The sequence below is a fragment of the Mesocricetus auratus genome, unplaced genomic scaffold (genome assembly GCF_017639785.1).
Source record: "Mesocricetus auratus isolate SY011 unplaced genomic scaffold, BCM_Maur_2.0 Super-Scaffold_100030, whole genome shotgun sequence".
In the NCBI taxonomy this organism is placed as follows: Eukaryota; Metazoa; Chordata; class Mammalia; order Rodentia; family Cricetidae; genus Mesocricetus; species Mesocricetus auratus.
The window spans coordinates 13,580,520-13,598,628 of NW_024429211.1; the positions used below are offsets into that span (position 1 = coordinate 13,580,520).

An 18,109-nucleotide genomic window follows, 5' to 3' on the forward strand; every position below is an offset into this window, starting at 1 on the left:
ACTGTATACATAGCAAATAAATCTAAAAAAAAGTGTAAAAATAAATAACAACCTGCAAATAACCAAATTAGAACTACAGTGACATTTTCATGGGGCTATCACATCTATAGGCACCTGCATGCATACAGTACACACACAGACAAGTAAGTATACACATGTACTAAACATTAAAAAGTGGGAGAAAGACAGAGATAGAGAGACAGGAAGGCAGGAAGGCAGGAAGGCAGGAAGGCAGGAAGGCAGGAAGGCAGGAAGGCAGGAAGGCAGGAAGGCAGGAAGGCAGGAAGGCAGGAAGGAAGGAAGGAAGGAAGGAAGGAAGGAAGGAAGGAAGGAAGGAAGGAAGGAAGGCAGGAAGGAAGGAAGGAAGGCAGGAAGGAAGGAAGGAAGGAAGGAAGAAGGAAGGAAAAAAGGAAGGAAAAAAGGAAGGAAGGAAAAAAGGAAGGAAGAAAAAAGGAAACAGAAAAGCCATTCCAGATATGTCCCAGTGTGAAACCAAAGCAACTCTCACAATGAAGGCCTCCACTCTCTGTTCCTCCAAGACAAGACAGAAAGCCCAGGAAATAACCTACAGGAGCTTGAAGATGGAGAACTAGAAACACATGCATGCCCGAAAGATAGAGTCTAGAAGGAAGGATGATGGAGGGAAAACTCCAGGAAAGGTATTTAGATGGCAGAACTGACAGCTCCTGACTAAACTAGCTGGGTAACTTCTAATAAAGACGAACAGCAAGCTGGGCGTTGGTGGCTCACACCTTTAATCCCAGCACTCGGGAGGCAGAGGCAGGCGGATCTCTGTGAGTTTGAGGCCAGCCTGGTCTACAAGAGCTAGTTCCAGGACAGCTTCCAAAGCCACAGAGAAACCCTGTCTCGAAAAACCAAAAACAAACAAAAAAAAAAAGATGAACAGTAACATGATGCTTCAGGCAACCATGCCAAGGTAGAAAGGGAAGGAAAGGACAAAGTGGAGAAGAAAATGTGAGAACTTGTGAGAAGGACTCCTTCACTCACTCACACACACACACACACACACACACACAAACATACATACACATACATGGACATACACACACAAAGAAACATGCACTCGGACATCTACAAGCTCATATGTGCACACACCCATACACAAAGAGAGACTGATACACACATACAGCACATGATCATCTCTGAAATAAACAACATAGCTGTCAAGACGGTTCAGCAGATAAAGTCGCCTGCAACCAAGCTTGGGTTTGATCCCTGGGAACCACATCGTAGAAGGAGAGAATAGACTCTGGCAGAGAAAACAACAGACTTGAGAGATTAGTACATAACACCATCTGTGCTCCATGCACACACACGCCGGTGAGCAGACACAGACACACACACACACACAGACACACACATCACACAGAGACACCCACAGACACAGACACACACACACAGAGACACAGAGACACACACACACACACACACACACACACACACACAGGACCGGTGAGATGGCTCAGCAGATAAGGGCACTGCTTGCTGCCAGGCCTGACAACCTAGAACCTATTGTGTCAGGACAGAACCATCCTCCGGCCACCACATGCACTCTGGTACACATATGCCCACCCCACCACACACAATACAGAAACGCAAGAAAAAGAGAGAAAGAGTAAGTAAAACACAATAAAGTTCTTAAATAAGTTAGACAATATTGAAAACTGATTCCAAGATATTTCGTAAAGCAATAAATTTAAAGGACTAAACCCTACAGAAAAAATTTGAGCTTTTATAATATTGCACTCTAGTCAACATTATGAATTTTTAACTATATAACACAGTGAAATAATAATTAAGAGTATGCTTTGCCATGGGGTATAACTTGTACATTCCAAGCACACAATCACCATAAATCAAAAACTATAGACTAATTGGATCGGTGAAGTTTAACCAGGCTCTCTTCCTGTAATGAATGACTTTCAGCTTTACAAAAGAACCCTGAATGGCAGCCCCATCAGCATCTTGGACATCAGAATGCAGCACCACAAGCCACGCATCACAGGTTCCTGGGAAGCCCAGCCTGAGTCAATCATCCAGGACTTACCGTTCAACAACACTCACTCACCTTATCTTTGAAGATGTGTGGATTTCCGTATATGAAATCTCTGTAGCTTTCTGTGCGGACTTTGTCCTAGGATAGAGAGCAATGCACTGTGTTCACAGGAACAGTCTGAGCAAATGATTCTTCTATGAACTTATGGTTACTGTATTACACACTGTTAGCTTCCACAGTTACCTTCTGCCTAGAAAACTGTGCTATTTAAATTTTTTCTTTCTAAAAGAAAACAATAAAGAACAAAAATAGCAGCAACACATAAAAGTTTTTATCTAAAAAGTAACAGTGAAAGTCAGATCTGCAATTAGTTTGAAATGAGCGTGTCTTTCTCTTTCCACGCATGGTCACGGTCAGACACAAATGATCATAAGTACTAGAGAAGGCACCCTTTAAGCTGAGCTTACTCCCTATACTGAAGCTACATGAAAATAAGGAACAGAAAAAAACAAAACAATCCACAGCAATGAGGATTTTCTAAGAAAGCTAAATCAGCATCTGATTTATAGGACTATTTTGTTTCTAGAAATGTCTGCAGTAGGAAATGGATGCTTCAAAGCCTGTAGGCTTAGAAGGAAATCATAGGAGCCCCGGTACACATTACCAGACTCCACGCTCAGGAATCTCCCATAAGCCCAGGCCTGTGGCAACCTCACACTCCTGCTGGCTGGTGACTAAGCTGCACCCCTAAATCAGACACACACAGGCTCCAGATGAAGTAGGGGAGAGCTCTGCAGCCAGTAAGGAAAACTGAGTATGGTCAAAACAGGTGCCACCAAGGAGAAATTCTAGCTTTGGGTTTCACAGAAAAAATAAAAACAGTCTGCTGGACAGTAATAGCACATGACTTAATATCAGCATTCTGGAAGCAGAGGCAGGTGGATCTCTGTGAGTTTGAAGCCAGTCTACAGATCAAGTTCCAGGACAGTCAGGGCTACACAGAGAAACCCTGTCTCAAAAATAAGTCAGTTAATTAATTAACTCTGTTACCTTACTTTGAAGGATTCAGCCAAATGAGAACTGAGAACACTTCAGAGAAGCAACTCAATCTGTCCTGAGCCCACTCAAACTTGTTATCTTTCCCTAAATAATGCACACACAGTGACCAGTGACCTGTTTGCCCATCTCCCCACAAAATAAACAGGAAACGCAACAGAGACAATTCCTCCAAAATCTTTCCAACAGGCATCCTCACATATTAATTTCCTCAGGGTGGTGGTGGTGTACGCTTTTAATCCCTGCACTCAGAGGCAGGCAGATCTCTGTGAGTTTGAGGCCCAGCCTACTCTACTGGTCTACAGAGCAGAGTTACAGAACAAACTCTAAAAGCTACAGGGAAACACTGTCTCGAGAAAAAAAAAAAACCAATTGCCTGTAAGTCAATTCCCTCTCTTTTGGGAGGTGGGGGCAGTGCTGGGTATGGGGCAAATCAAAGGGGGGAAAGCGTGGGCAGGGTTATACTTCATTGTATATGCATGCATGCATACACACACACGCGCACACACACACACACACACGCACACACACACGGCACACACACACACACAAGAAATTCTCAAGAATAAAGAAAAACTTATAAATAAAAATAAGATGCTCCTTTAAATGCGCAGCATTTTGTACATTTTCTACTGAAACAACAGAACCCAGAGTGAACATCAGTCAGAGGTGCAACAGCCTGGAAGGTTCCCAGCAATCACCCTGCCTCTCCACCCTCCAACTTGATCAACGGCATCCCAACTGCAGTCCTAACGGCACTGCAACCTGGCTGAGCTCTGCTCCTCCCCGTGGCCTCTCCCGTCATCTGCACTGTTCACGAGCTCGTTACACACAGCCTCGGCTGAATAGCTGATCTTTTGCTAGAAAACCCCACAATCATGAATAGGAAAGCTACTAAAGAACTTGCCTTAAATACCATTTCCAAGCCAGGATGGTGGTGCAGGCCTGCAACCCTGCAGCATGTAGCAGCAAGGTCAAGAGTTCAAGGTCATCCTTGGCTACATAGAGTCTCAGGCCACCCTAAGCTACATGAGACTCTGTCTCAAACAAACAAAACAACAATGAAAACCCTCAAAACAGAGCAAATGCTCTGAAGATTTACTCCAACAAAAGACTAACATGAGTGCAACATATAATTTGGAAGGTGTCTTTCACATCAGCCAGAAGCAAAGGAACAAAATCAGAGCTCTGATACACTGGAGCCATGTGTGGAGAGGAAAGAGCTCAGCTCCACCCCTCAAAACAAACTGCTGCAGAAGAGCCTTAAGCCACACGCTGGAAGTTTACAGCTCCAGGTGCATACGAAGTGGTACACAAAGCCTAGGCCAGCTGCAGGTGCCAGGAGACATCAGCACCCCCACTTCACGCTATTAAACAGCACGGTGACCAGCACGCCTGCACACCCAGACAGCGACGGCCATAGCAAACACAGGCAGGCTGGGGAGCAGCTCAGACATGCATTACAGCCAGCAGCCCTTCTTGAAAGGCCCAGAGCAGCAAGGGCTATCTAAAGTTCATGTAAGCCGCACACCTGTCACCTGTGTCTTTAAACCTGAAACAGTTACATTCATCTAAGCCCTGGAAATGAGATTGCAATTACGATAAAACGTCTGCAACCAAACAAGAGAACCCACCAAATCGGTCTATAAAGTACCTTACACTAAGTGCTTCCCAATCTGAAATTACTTGTCGGAACTGAGTAGGTTTTCCGGAGCAAGACAACACTCAACAGTTTATTTGCACTGAGAGCTGTTCTGGTGAAAAACTGAACTCGAGCCTGCTCCAAGGCATAACTACTTCTTATCGTAGCCGATATCAAACCTATCAACATCTCCAAGAGCAATCCTGTACCACAGAAATGGAAACTGAGTCAGAGACAGTGCCTAAGTGATCTCTAAAGGTAAACAGCCTATCAAGACTTGCATGTCACAGTTGTCTAGTCGCCAACACACAGGCACAAGAGTCCAAGCAGAGCTCTGTTTTATGCAAAGCAGCCTTCTCGGATCACTGCAGTTAGGACCACTTCTATCCACAGGGACTTTCAGGGACCATGACCTGTCTGGAAAAGGCTACACTAGTTCCACACCAAAGATACAAAGGGTATGAAGCACGAAGTTGACCAAGATCTAAAACAGAAAACATTGTACCCCAAATATGAAGCATGCTGCTTCAGGATATTTGATCACAGTGTGAAACTCTGAGACTGTGTTAATAAAATTAACCTTGAATCAGGGGCAGAGCCAGCAACTAGTTGGTTAGCCACAGAGAATGCAGAGAAGCCAGGGAGACTGACAGAGGAGGCACAGGCAGGAGCAGAGAGAGACTTAGCGATTTACAGCCTTTTCTGGTCTGGGATATGTGGAGAGAGACGCACTTGCTGGGTCTCCAGGGGAAGGTCAGCTGGTTGCTCTTCCTACGTTCTTTGATTTATCAGGCTTTTACCTCAATAGCTGACTTCCAAATCTTTGACAAACCAACAACTTAGATAAAAACAAGAACATGCCGATTTTTTACACGATTACTCTCATTTATATGACACTGTCTGTAATCACATACTGTCTGTAGTGCTATGCCATCATTACCCAGGTGACAGCAAGGTATTAATGGCATGACACTGCTTTAAAGTTCTTGGGCTTCCTTTAAATAGGATAATCTTTGGAGTGAGGCTTTAGGAAGGATTTTTTATTGATTAATTTTAGGAAAAGAGAAAGTAACATCTGAAATTCCTGAAGATAAACACCTAAAATTTTTACAATCTAAAATTAGCTCTATTTCATGATATCTTTAATATTTGATAAAAATGTACTGTCAGTAAGTAAAGTTAGAAACTACTTCTATCTTATATAGACATTACAACTATGACTATCAAAACTGAACAGATTCAAATACCAGGTCTGACCACATCAGGAAACATTTCTGTATTATCAGTGATTCTGAGAGCTGTAAGTCAAGTCACCATAAACACTGTGAAAACTTTTTTTTTTTTTTGGTGTTTTGAGACAGGGTTTCTCTATGGCTTTGGAGGCTGTCCTGGAACTAGCTCTTATAGACTAGGCTGGTCTCGAACTCATAGAGACCCTCCTGCCTCTGCCTCCCAAGTGCTGGGATTAAGGCGTGCGTCACCACCGGCTTGTGAAAACTATTTTAAATTGAACTTTATAAGACAGTTGCTTGCCTAGACCAAGTCAGCACTGCTATTTTTCCATGTTAAAAAAACAACCATGTCGCCGGGCGTTGGTGGCGCACGCCTTTAATCCCAGCACTCGGGAGGCAGAGGCAGGCGGATCTCTGTGAGTTCGAGGCCAGCCTGGTCTACAAAGTGAGTTCCAGGACAGCCTCCAAAGCTACAGAGAACCCTGTCTCGAAAAACCAAAAAAAAAAAAAAAACCAAAAAAAAAAACAACCATGTCATTTAATTCTTACTTAACACGGTAGATGCTCCTGAGAAGACCAGAACCAAGCAGTTGTTTTTCCTAATGTTCAATTTCAAGGACAAGTGGGTTCATAAAAAAAAAAAAGATGAATACTGACTTAAATAGGATTCACAGGGACTTGCCACCTCTGTAATCTTTTCATCTAAGGAGCAGTCATCTAAGCACCAGAGGAACACACACACACACACACACACACACACACACACACACACACACACACACACACACACGCACACATTAAGGCCTATTCTGCAGGGCTCTCCCTTGGCAGATTTGATGCACATGAACTCTGTCCAACCTTTAGCATTTCTTCATGTATCCCGTAATGCCCGTAGGAGCTGAAGTAGACGCCATCCTCATCCTCCTGCAGGTCTGCAATGGCTGTCGTGGAGGAACAGGTTCTGACATCTACGTTCATCACAAAGTCCTGAGCAAATTGTCTGTAATCAATTTGAAACACACCCCTGAGACAGGTTTACTGGACCATGAGAAAAAGCAAGGCTGGAGGGTGAGGAAAGGGAGGAGGAGGGGGACAGTGTGACCAGCATCTTAAATTCTTTTCTAGCTGAAGCCCTGACAGCGCCCTCTGCTGGACCTAAAGCAGTATCTGGGTAACCTGTCAATGCACTTGCTTTATCAAATGTATTTTTCCTACTGTTCTAAAAACCCTCTTTAGCACCTAAACCAGCAGAGCCTATTTCAACTCTGAATGGTCTGGAAACGCTGAGCAGGAAGGAGACCCATGTTAGCTGACCCCACGTGCCCCAGTTCTCACACTCAGGTGATGACACACTAGCGACCTCCAAGGTACGCAAGAGCGAGGACAAAAGGGTAGAAAAGTTGAGCTGGTGACAGGTGGCTAAGTTCCCAAGCATACCAGTCAGAAACAAGGACTGGGACTTGGATGGGCTCTGCGCTCCCTGGCACCAGACATTCTGGCCAGCCATCAAATAGGAAGTCAGGTACTAGCAACCTGCTTACAGACCCGGAAGGTAGAAGCTGGGAAGTGGGCATGCCTGTGCCCACCTCGAGACTAACAAGTCCCCCAGGAGATGCAAGACTCCTGGGCAATGAGAACTAGCAGGGAAAAACTGCACCCTCCTCTATGATTCTCTGGTCAAATTCCACACTACTGTCACATTTTAATTTTTAAAAAAATGAAATTTCAACACTGTATTTTCCCAACACCTAAGAAACAATATTAATTCTTCCATTTCTAAAAATCTAGGGTAGGCCAATCAAAGAGGAGAAACCAACCAGAAACAAGAAACTTGAAAGGCAGGAAATATCAAAAACAAATATTCAAGAGGAAACTAGAACAGCCACATATGCAAATTATGAAGCACGCACAAGTGCACAAAAATGTGATTCTGGAGTAGTCTATATTCCCATGCTATGGAATGCTGTGTGCCTTTAATACTCCTGAAGTAAGTACGTACACTGAGTGTCTAGCACCCCAAGTGCTCTTGCCATCAACCCCACTACACCTAAGGCGGGGTTTGCTTGGACAGGTAGTTACTTCATTTTCTGCAGATCCTCATGTACTCGAGCCAAGGCGGCCTCAGCAGACAGCGCCCGCGCCTCCATGAGCTTCAACTTCTCAACAACCGATGTATTTTCACTCAGTCCATTGGGGTATGAGGAGGGAGTCAACATTGGCTCATAAAGATCTTCTACATCTAGAAGGTGAGTGGACATCGCTATCAGACCACCTCACGGCAGCACAGCGGGGACAAGCAGGTTGGGAACAAATGGCCAAGTAAGAAAAAATATCAAAAGCACTTTTCCCACACTTGACACCCAAGCTCTCTGATTTGATCTCAGGGAGTATGATAGTCTGCTTTCCATTAGCTAGCTAAACTGAATGGTCATGCATGGAAACACTGAACCAAAAGTGTGTGTGTGGGGGGGTCCACTGTTTACATCTCATCTCACTCTCAAAAACAACCCTGAAATGCAAACAGTTATTCCTACTTCAGACACGGGGAAAGTAAATTTCATAAAAGTCAAGTGGCCAACTCAAAAGTCATACAGCTATCTATTGGAGAAGAGGAAACTCCACACCTGCCTTATGCCTAGGTTCTTGACCCTAACTAAGCCACCACCCGGCCTGTGCCCTTCGTCCCTGAGTGGCAGACATCACTCGAAGGTACACAGGTGATCTTGCTGGGTGCATCAAGAATGAGCCTAGAGGGCAGTGTGTGAAGGGAGCACACAGATACCCCAGGGCAAGGGCAAAATCTCACGCAGACGTGCACTTAAAACAGACCCTACAGAGGCAGAGAGTTGTGCCTCCACATACCTCGGGCCGTAAGCTTGCTTCAGACGAATACATTCAGGACTTCTCACGAACGTGGCTACAGCTGATTCCTTGGTGTACATGTGTAATGTGCCGATACAGCAGAGAACACTGTTATGTTCTCATCACACATAAAAATGGTGGGTAAATGTTGGCTGATAATGTGCTTGACTGCGACAGCCTTTCCATAATGTCTGTATTCACAGACAGATCACAACCTTGCACACCGAAGGTTACACTTAATCACACCTTCATCAATGAGGAAGACAGGTCATTCCTTAAGGACAGAGTATAGGTAAGGACTTCTAGATACCCAAAACCTTCCCATCCCAGGCAAGACACTAATACTTTCTACTGATATTATAATGCAGCCAAAATTTTAGGTAAAAAAATCCATATCTTGTTGGGAAGTGGTGGTGAATGCTTTTAATCCCAGCACTTGGGAGGCAGAGGTAGGTGAATACTATGAGTTCAAGGCCAGCCTGGGTCTACAGAGTGAGCTCCAGGACAACCAGGACTACACAGAGAAACCCTGTCTTGAAAAACAAAACTAAACAAAAACAATCTTGATTTAATCTTAATTTCAAATATAGAAATAACCCTGCAGACAGAGGTGGAACCAGTGAGTCTTAAGAAACTCTAGAATCATCACATTTCATTAACTTTCAGGTCTACCTAAAGCAACAAACACTAGTGACACTGTCCTCTTCCACGAAGGACTGGGGACAGTACTCAGCCCCCATTTGGGTTTCTGCTGTGATACTTATGAAGACACTTCTTCAGGGTTGGGGTAACCAGACACACTGCTTCTCCAGGAGACTAGAGCCCAAGCTGAACCCCGACACACAGAGCACCTCGTCACTGCGGCCACTCACAGACCACTCAGTGCCCAGCTGGTGCACTCTTCAGAAAGCAGCAGAGCCTTCAGGAGGTAGAGCCCACTACAGGAAGCGGGCTATCGGGGGATGACAGTAAGCTTTAAGTTTTATTATTTCTATTATGTGTACGTGTACCTGCTAGTCTGTCTGTACATCATACATGCAGGTGCTCACACAGGCCAAAAGAGGGCGTTGTATCCCTTGGAACTGGAGTTACGTTGGTTGTGACCTGCCATGTGGGTTCTGGGAACCAAAGGGACAGTGTATGCTCTTAACCTCTGTGCCATCTCTCTGACCCCACCCTAAGCCCCATCTCCTGTCCAGTGTGGCCAGCTGCCCATGCAATGCCTTCCCCACCAGTGTGGGATGATCCTCTTAAATGGTCATCCAGAATAAGCTGTTCCTCCCTCCAACTGCATCTTTTGAGTATCTGGTCACATCAACCACAAAACCCACACAAATTCTTACTTTGTATTTCCTTTCCAAATTCAAGCTGTTTGGCAAACCTGGTTTTACTTCGGCTAAGATAAAAATTAGTCATAATTTAATGGTACTATGCAGCACCGTTCAGTGATGTTAGTCTTATAAACTGAAGGAAACGAGAAGCAGTAAACAGTAGCCGTCCTGGAGGGCGCAGCCCTACTGCATGAAGCAGTGGGCTCTGTCAGTTACTCCACAGCATGCACAGAGATGCCTGTTCTCTTTAAGCATATTTGCTCCAAGTGTGGTTGCCCACAATTTACTCAGCCACTCTCTTTTGAGGGGGCTTTTAGTTCCTTTCCATATTCTGAAATAAGCTACAATGCTGCAATAAATAACTGTGCATGTCTATTTGGTATGAGAGAGCCAATCTATTAACACAATGATTGGGGGTACAGTCTTGTTGAGGCCGGCAATGCTATGGCTTTGGGGTCAAACCTAGGATATGACAGGCAAAGCACTCATCAGCTCAGCTGCATCCCAGACCTGTGACTCATTCTTTCTGTGAAAACTGGCAGCCTGCTGAGGTCCTTGGAGATGAAGCCGCTATGTGTGGAGAGTAATTCTATAGTGGATGTCTGACACTGAGCCATCTATGACCCATGTTTTCCTCGTCATACTGCTTTCTATCATAAAGTTTAATCAACAAACAAGACACAGAAATCAACTGACAGCAATTAGCGACAAATATAACAAGATGCCATGAATACAGTCTTCTGGAAGGACTTCTTGATATGAGCACTGTGGTACTCCAACAGTCAATCCCATAAGTACAGCTGAGGAGTGGGGAGCACACACAGTGTGGCCGCACTGAACAAAACCGGGAAGAGCAGGCCAGGAAGGAAGGGCGCGAGCTGGCTGGCACAAGACCTCATCGTGCCTCCCAGACCATCAGTCAACTTAACACTTACAAACTGGTTATTTCAGAATTGTTTATCGACCAGGTAAAACAAAGGAAAGGAAAAAATCTCTTGGGGGGCATGGCTGGGAGGACAACGTAGGTCCATTTTCACAAAGCACTTCGCTTTCATTTGGTGTAACGAATGGCCTGGGGCTGGCCAGGATGGATAAGGGAGATTCACCTTACCAAACTGAAGCAAAAGGTCATCTTCCAGCACAGGCTTCAGGTACTCATCTTTCTCCCAGGGCACAGGGTTGTATATGGAATTCATATACTCCACCGTAGGATTCTGGACACGAAGTTAAAGCACACTGTATTCACTGAATGTAATGACAAAGCTCTCTAAAAAGAACTTAAGCAAAAATCAAAACAAACAAACAAACAAACAAAAAGCCTCAATAGCACATAAGACTGCTACCTGTGTGTTTACCTGCCATTTTAAATGGCTGGAGTATATTCTCATGTTGTCTGGTGCAGGGAAAGTGACCCTAGCTCAAACATTCATTTAAACAGGACAGAAAATAAAATGTTTGAAAAAAAATTAAACAATGTAGGAGAGATGGCTCAGAGGTTAAAAGCAGTGGCTGTTCTTCTTGCAGAGGACTTGGGTTCGATTCCCAGCACCCACACAATGGGTCACAGCCATCTGTAAGTAAAGTTCCAGAGAACCCAACATCCTCCTCTTGTGGCTCCTCCAGGCACCAGGAATGCAAGCAGGACACTCATAAACAGAAAATAAAATAGAAATTTTAAAAGGAAGAATAAACTGTGAAAACATAAAACAAAGAAGTGCATCTAATGTACTTGGAGTCAGACTAGAAACCACTTGGTTATACAGAAATACTGACAGTTTCCTCTTACCTGACAAGTGCTTTCTTCACAGTACTGACTGAACACAGTTAAACATGACAGCAATAAGCAGGGATGCCCCCTGGAACTTTACCCTGTACTCTTTCCTCACGTCTACAACTCCCACAATATGAAAAATGCCAAATGAAACAGCCGCTCACGATCAATTAAATGATCAGCACAGTGGCAATGCAGCCTCGGCAAATGTCTTAAATTCCTGTATAAAATCATTAAGTTTCCAACTTACCTTAAGTCTAATAAAATTTATTAGTTTAATGTATCCATAAAATTCAAGTCCTAAATGGAAGAAAAGACAATTCACTGATTTTAATATGCTTGTTTTAGCTGTCTGTAAACGCTCCTCCAATGAGGTATCTGTGACTTCCATCTGGAATTTTGCATTAAGAATTAGAAACTGTAATTTTGATATTTGTAAACATTTTATCTGAGAAACAGCCATATTTAACAAGTTTCCAAGTGCTTCCCTTGCATTTTCTTTTTTTTTTTTTTTTTGAGACAGGGTTTCTCTGTATTGTTTTGGAGGCTGTCCTGGAACTCGCTCGGTAGACCAGGCTGGCCTCGAACGCACAGAGATCCACCTGCCTCTGCCTCCCGAGTGCTGGGATTAAAGGCGCCCGGCTTGCATCCTCTTAATCCTGATGTGTGATGTGGGAGTATGGGGTGTGTGTCGGGGAGAGGGTGGTAGGTGTGTGTGGTACCACCTTTGTGAGTCCTAGAGAACAAACTCAGGCTGCCAGGCTTGTGAGGCTAAACGGGTGAGCGCAACAAGCATCAGGCCGGGGATTTGAATCCCCAGACACCACATGAAACACCAGGCGGCGTGCCGGCCTCTTACAAGGTTAAGGCTTGGGAGGCAGGGACCAGCGGGGTCAGCAAGCTAAGGGTTCAAGTGCGAGGCCCTGCTCAGTCCAGGCAGTGAAGCACAACTGAGAAAATCACCTGACACTCACTTTGGAGAAGCACCCACAAGGGAAACTGAAGGGTCTGCGAAATTACAAAATTTGAGCCTCAACTTCACAAGCAGATTTGTCTTTATTCTGAGAGATACTCACCATGTTTATGGACCATACTACCAATATTAAACTGATGCTCCAACTTACAGTGTGAAAATGTTTCCTCGGCAGACGAGAACAACCTGAAGAGACAAGCAGTCATCCCCTGGGACGGTCTGCGGGGGCAGTCAAAATACTAACCGTCCCTCCCCACCTCCCCCATCACCCAGAGGGTTCCGGGTAACACAGCTTTCTCTGATACATGCTGTGTCTCTCAAGCCACGAGAGTCCCCTACTTTTAGACACAAAGCATTCCCAGAGTGCTGGAATTCGAGCGACCTTGGCTGTCCCACAGCACCTGCATTATGTCATGAAGAGCAACACTGAAGGCCACGAAAATACAGCAGACGCTGCAGTCCCCTTCTGTCTGCCTGGCACACGGGTAACCCTCCACAGACGTCTGACAAGACAGCTCATTTGGGTTGTCGAGGGCTCATCCCTGATCTACGTGTGGAATTGTGGGGTGTTTGTGTTTGTTTGTTTGTTTGTTTGTTTTTTGGTATGAGATGAGGTCTAGCTAGGTGGCTCAGGCTTGGCTGGGATTCGTGGCCATTCTCCTGTCCCAGCCTCCAGAGTGATGGTATTAAGGATCTGTGTGTGTGTGTGTGTGTGTGTGTGTGTTGGAGTTGGGGTGGGGGTTGCCTGGGCTGCAGAGACAAACTGTGTGTGTGTGTGTGTGTGTGTGTGTGTGTGTGTGTGTGTGTGTGTGGGGTGGGGGTTGCCTGTGCTGCAGAGATAAACCCAATATGTGTGTTGGAGTTGGGGTGGGGGTTGCCTGGGCTGCAGAGACAAACTGTGTGTGTGTGTGTGTGTGTGTGTGTGTGTGTGTGTGTGTGTGTTGGTTGGGGTGGGGGTTGCAGAGACAAACTGTGTGTGTGTGTGTGTGTGTTGGTTGGGGTGGGGTTGCCTGGGCTGCAGAGACAAACTGTGTGTGTGTGTGTGTGTGTGTGTGTGTTGGTTGGGGTGGGGGTTGCAGAGACAAACTGTGTGTGTGTGTGTGTGTGTGTGTGTGTGTGTTGGTTGGGGTGGGGGTTGCCTGCGCAGCAGAGACAAACCCAGCGCAGCTCCCGGCTCCGCCCCGCCCCCCGGGCCACGTGAGCGGTCCCTGTCAATCAGCAGCCGCGCCATGTGCTAGCCAGTTCCACGCGGCGCGCTTTCCACGCGGGCACGAACCTGTCACAGAACAGGCAGGGCGTGTGCTGCCGGCCGTGCGCGGGCTCGGCGTCCTCGTCCTCCCAGCCGGCGTCGTCCCCGCTGTCCGACAGCTCCGGGGGCTCCGGCCCCAGGTCGGCGGCGCCTTGGCCTGCGGGGCACACTTGGTCAGCACCGGGACCCGCCCGCCCACGCCCCGCCGCCCACGCGAGGGGGGACCCACCGTTCCCCGCCGCCAGCGAACACATGGCCGCCCACCAAGGCGCAAGCACGCGCGGCACCGGAGCCAGGAGCGAGCGCGGGCGCGCGGTAGCCAAGAAGCAACCGAGACGCCAGTTGTGCGCCGGCCCGAGAGCGCTTCCGGGTCACGTGGGTCGCGGGCGCATGCGCAGCAGCGAGGGCGCGCGAGAGAGTTGCCGCAGCGCCCCCTGGCGTCGGGGGTGGCCAGTGCAGGCTAGACTCGGAACGCCGGGTCCGTTTTCTAGAAGAAAGGCTCCACGGGGAGGAAGAGCCTTTCTGCCCGACAGGTAGATGTGCACTGTTGATGTCAAATGGAGCCAAGCCCCAACCGTACTAGGGGGTGCTAACAAGTGGGAAAGTGAGAACATGAGCTCCACAGCCCACTCTAGTGTGAGCCCTATCTCAGCCACCCCTGCCTTCTCTTGGCCTCAAGTTTCCTGACTGGTAAAACACGATCGTGACTGCGGTAGCCTCATGACTGCAGTAGCCTGAAGGTTATGGAAAGGGTCACATGTCACGTGCGTGAAATGTTTAGGCATTATCTTTCTCCCACACCATGGGAACGGGTGGACTGCTTGACACGTGCCAGCAAAATGATGCTGTCTGCCTTGGTGATTCGGGTGACACCCGCTTCTCAGGCTGCCTCCTCCCTGATATTCCTAGTGTATCTACCCGTAGGGTTCCCTCAGACAGGTGGCAGCAGTAATTCTGGGTAGGTGGAGCCTCCAAGCTGCAGTCTGAGGCGGGACTATGCATCCGTCGGCGCGTTTGAGGACATGGCCCAGCTAGAGCTGCTTAATGCTTGCCCTGGGCTGCCCACCACGCACACCCCTGAGCCTGCATGCTGAGGACCTCTGAAGCTCTCCAGTGGGCGGTCCCTCCCTTCTCTGTTCCACCACCAAGACTTCGCCGCCGTTTACTTTTTTAATAGTTTTACTGAGAATTTCATACGAAGTATTTTGATCCTATCCCTCGTATTCCTCCCCTTAACTCCTCTCAGGTCTACCCACCCCCATGTCCCTACCCCTCACCTTTGCATCCTCTTTAAAAAGTAATTAACATGGGTTCTGGGGTCCTTATCCTCTGGGTATGGGGAAATCGACTGGAGAGCAGTCAAACCTACCAGAAGCCACATCCTTAAAGAAAATGCCCTCTCCGTCTCCCATGGCTCCTCAGTTGGGAGTGGGCGCTCGTGAATCCCCACACCCTCCTTGTTGGAATGTTGGCTGGCTTCATCTTGTACAGGCACCATAGCTGCGGAGCTGGAGTGCAGAGGTCCTACCCTGTCTAGAAGATGCCGTTCCTCTGCAGTCCTCCCTGATGTTCTGTCTTCCACAATCTCTAAAAACGGGTTGTGTTATTCCAGGCACAGCCTGCGTCTTTCTTACTGCTGCTGTGTATGTCCTTACCTTCCCCATCTCCTCTCCCTCCCCTTCTGCTCCTCTGTTCCCCCTTTCCCGTGGACCACACTCCGGTGACTCACAGAAGAGCATAGAGCCCACCAAGTGTTACCTTCTGAAGCACCCTGACATTCTAGGACATCGCCGGAAATAATCTGCTGGGCCCCCTTGGCTAGTAGACTGCCCACTAATTTATCACCAACTTGATAAGCACTTGTTGAATAAATTAATGAATGTATGCCCTTTCTGTACCCAGGCCCACCCAACTTTCCTTGCATAAACTCCTCTCTCCAGAAAGGCTCATTTTTTTCTCCGTTGAAGGAACCCAGTGAATCACAGTGATGCCCAGATCTTGACAGTGACAGTAATGCCAGCCTGGAGTTTACTGGGCCAGAAACTTCTGTGCAGCTGACATCTCTCTCATCACGGTGCAGGGCTTGGGCATCGGCTACTTTTTCTGTTCCAAACGCAACATGGATCCTTCTAACATTGCTCTACTGTTACAGAGATCTGAGTGTGGGTTCTCTCCTTCATGTTTGATGTGCAGAAATAGTAGAGAGAAACTGGCCATGGAGTCTGGTCGCCTTCAGAGCCTGCAAAGCTCAGCATATTTTTTTAAAGATTTATTTGTTTATTATGTAAACAGCATTCCATAGTGGGGCGTTGGTAGCGCACGCCTTTAATCCTAGCACTCGGGAGGCAGAGGCAGGCAGATCTCTGTGAGTTCAAGGCCAGCCTGGTCTACAGAGTGAGTTCGAGGCCAGCCTCCAAAGCCACAGAGAAACCTTGTCTTGAAAAACCAAAAAAAAAAAAAAAAAAAACAGCACTCCATGTATGCCTGCATTACAGGAGAGGGCATCAGGTCCCACTACAGATGGTTGTGAGCCACCATGTGGATGCTGGGAATTGAACTCAGGACCTTTGGAAGAACAGCCAGTGCTCTTAACCCCTGAGCCATTTCTCCAAGCCCCCAGCATATTCTTATGGGTACCCCCAAAGGCTGCTTTATTTCTCGGGGCCCAACAACTGTTATGATGGAAACCTGTTCAGGCTCTTCCAAGCCCAGCCCAAGGGAACCCCCACTGACAGGAAGTAAACTTCTAATTTTGAGACAGGGTTTTGCTGTATAGTCCAGGCTGACGTCGAACCGTGGTCCTCCCGCCTCAGCCTCCCTGGTGCTAGGATTACAGGCATGCATCCAGCTCTGTCTCCTTGTAGCAGACAGACTTATCAGCGCCCACCAGAACTTGGGGTGTAATTGGGACAGTAGACTCAGTCACTGGCGTCAAGCGACTTGGCTCCCTGGCACAGAAGTTAAGGTGCACCTGCCACTCCATGACGGAACTGGCACCGAGTGCTCCTCTGGGCACTGACCCTTCTCTCTGTTTTCCTTCCCTGCCTGTTTAAAGTGTATCAGCTCAGGCTGGGAACATAGCTCAGTTGGTAGAGTGCTTGCCTGGCATGCATGAAGCTCAGTCCAGCACCACAGAAACGAGGCATGATGGGGCACACCTGTAAACCCATCACTTGGGAGATGGAGGCTGGATTATCAGAAGTTCAAGCTCATCCTGAACTACTGATTAAATTTGAGGCCAGCCTGGGCTACCCAAGTCCCTGTCACAAAACAAAGCAATAGAAAAGCGTACCACACTGAGTCTTTCAGTTTGGTGCCAGAGGACTTTTTTTTTTTTTTTTGGTTTTTCGAGACAGGGTTTCTCTGTATTGTTTTGGAGACTGTCCTGGAACTCGCTCGGTAGACCAGGCTGGCCTCGAACGCACAGAGATCCACCTGCCTCTGCCTCCCAAGTGCTGGGATTAAAGCGTGCACCACCAACGCCCAGCCTGCCAGAGGACTTTAGATTAACCACTGTTTGCAGTTAATTGTAGTGCCCCTGGACCAATGGAAAAACCCAAGAATTTAAGTTTTATACATCCACAATGTCCTAAATTAACTGGAACTCTCTAGAAATATATGAACAATGGGAACTTGTATAGAGTGGTTTAAAAAAAAAAACAAACCAGCTTCAGGGCACTGGGTAGATGGCTCTGTGGTTAGGAGCACTCCTACATAGGTGGATCTGCAAGTCTAGGTCCAGGGTGTCTGATGCCAGCTTCTGGCCTCTGAGGGAACACACACATGGCAGACACACAAACGAAAAATAAATACAGGCCATGGGATCAGGCTGAGTGGGGTTAATCTCACTCGGCCCTGCCATTCCCTAGCTTTAAGCTTTTCAGCTCTAGACCAGTGAGCAAGGTGCTAAACCATTGTGTGCCCCAGATTCCCCATGTGCAATATGAGGATGAGAACAGAAATTTAAATGAAAACA

At 47.0% G+C, this 18,109-nt stretch overlaps 1 protein-coding gene across 1 annotated transcript in view; it reads right to left on the reverse strand.

Moving 5' to 3' along the window:
• The window catches only part of Prmt3 (protein arginine methyltransferase 3), a 72,435-nt gene extending 57,921 nt beyond the window's left edge, over positions 1 to 14,514 (reverse strand). Inside the window, exons 1-8 of the mRNA XM_005083216.4 lie at positions 14,363 to 14,514; positions 14,161 to 14,290; positions 12,988 to 13,070; positions 12,162 to 12,211; positions 11,252 to 11,354; positions 8,027 to 8,186; positions 6,806 to 6,947; positions 2,090 to 2,155 (exon numbers count right to left, since the gene is read on the reverse strand). Of these exons, the coding sequence (XP_005083273.1) occupies positions 2,090 to 2,155; positions 6,806 to 6,947; positions 8,027 to 8,186; positions 11,252 to 11,354; positions 12,162 to 12,211; positions 12,988 to 13,070; positions 14,161 to 14,290; positions 14,363 to 14,387 (759 nt within the window). The 5' untranslated portion in view covers positions 14,388 to 14,514. The remainder of the gene's footprint in view (positions 1 to 2,089; positions 2,156 to 6,805; positions 6,948 to 8,026; positions 8,187 to 11,251; positions 11,355 to 12,161; positions 12,212 to 12,987; positions 13,071 to 14,160; positions 14,291 to 14,362) is intronic.
• Between the last annotated feature and the right edge of the window lie 3,595 nt (positions 14,515 to 18,109).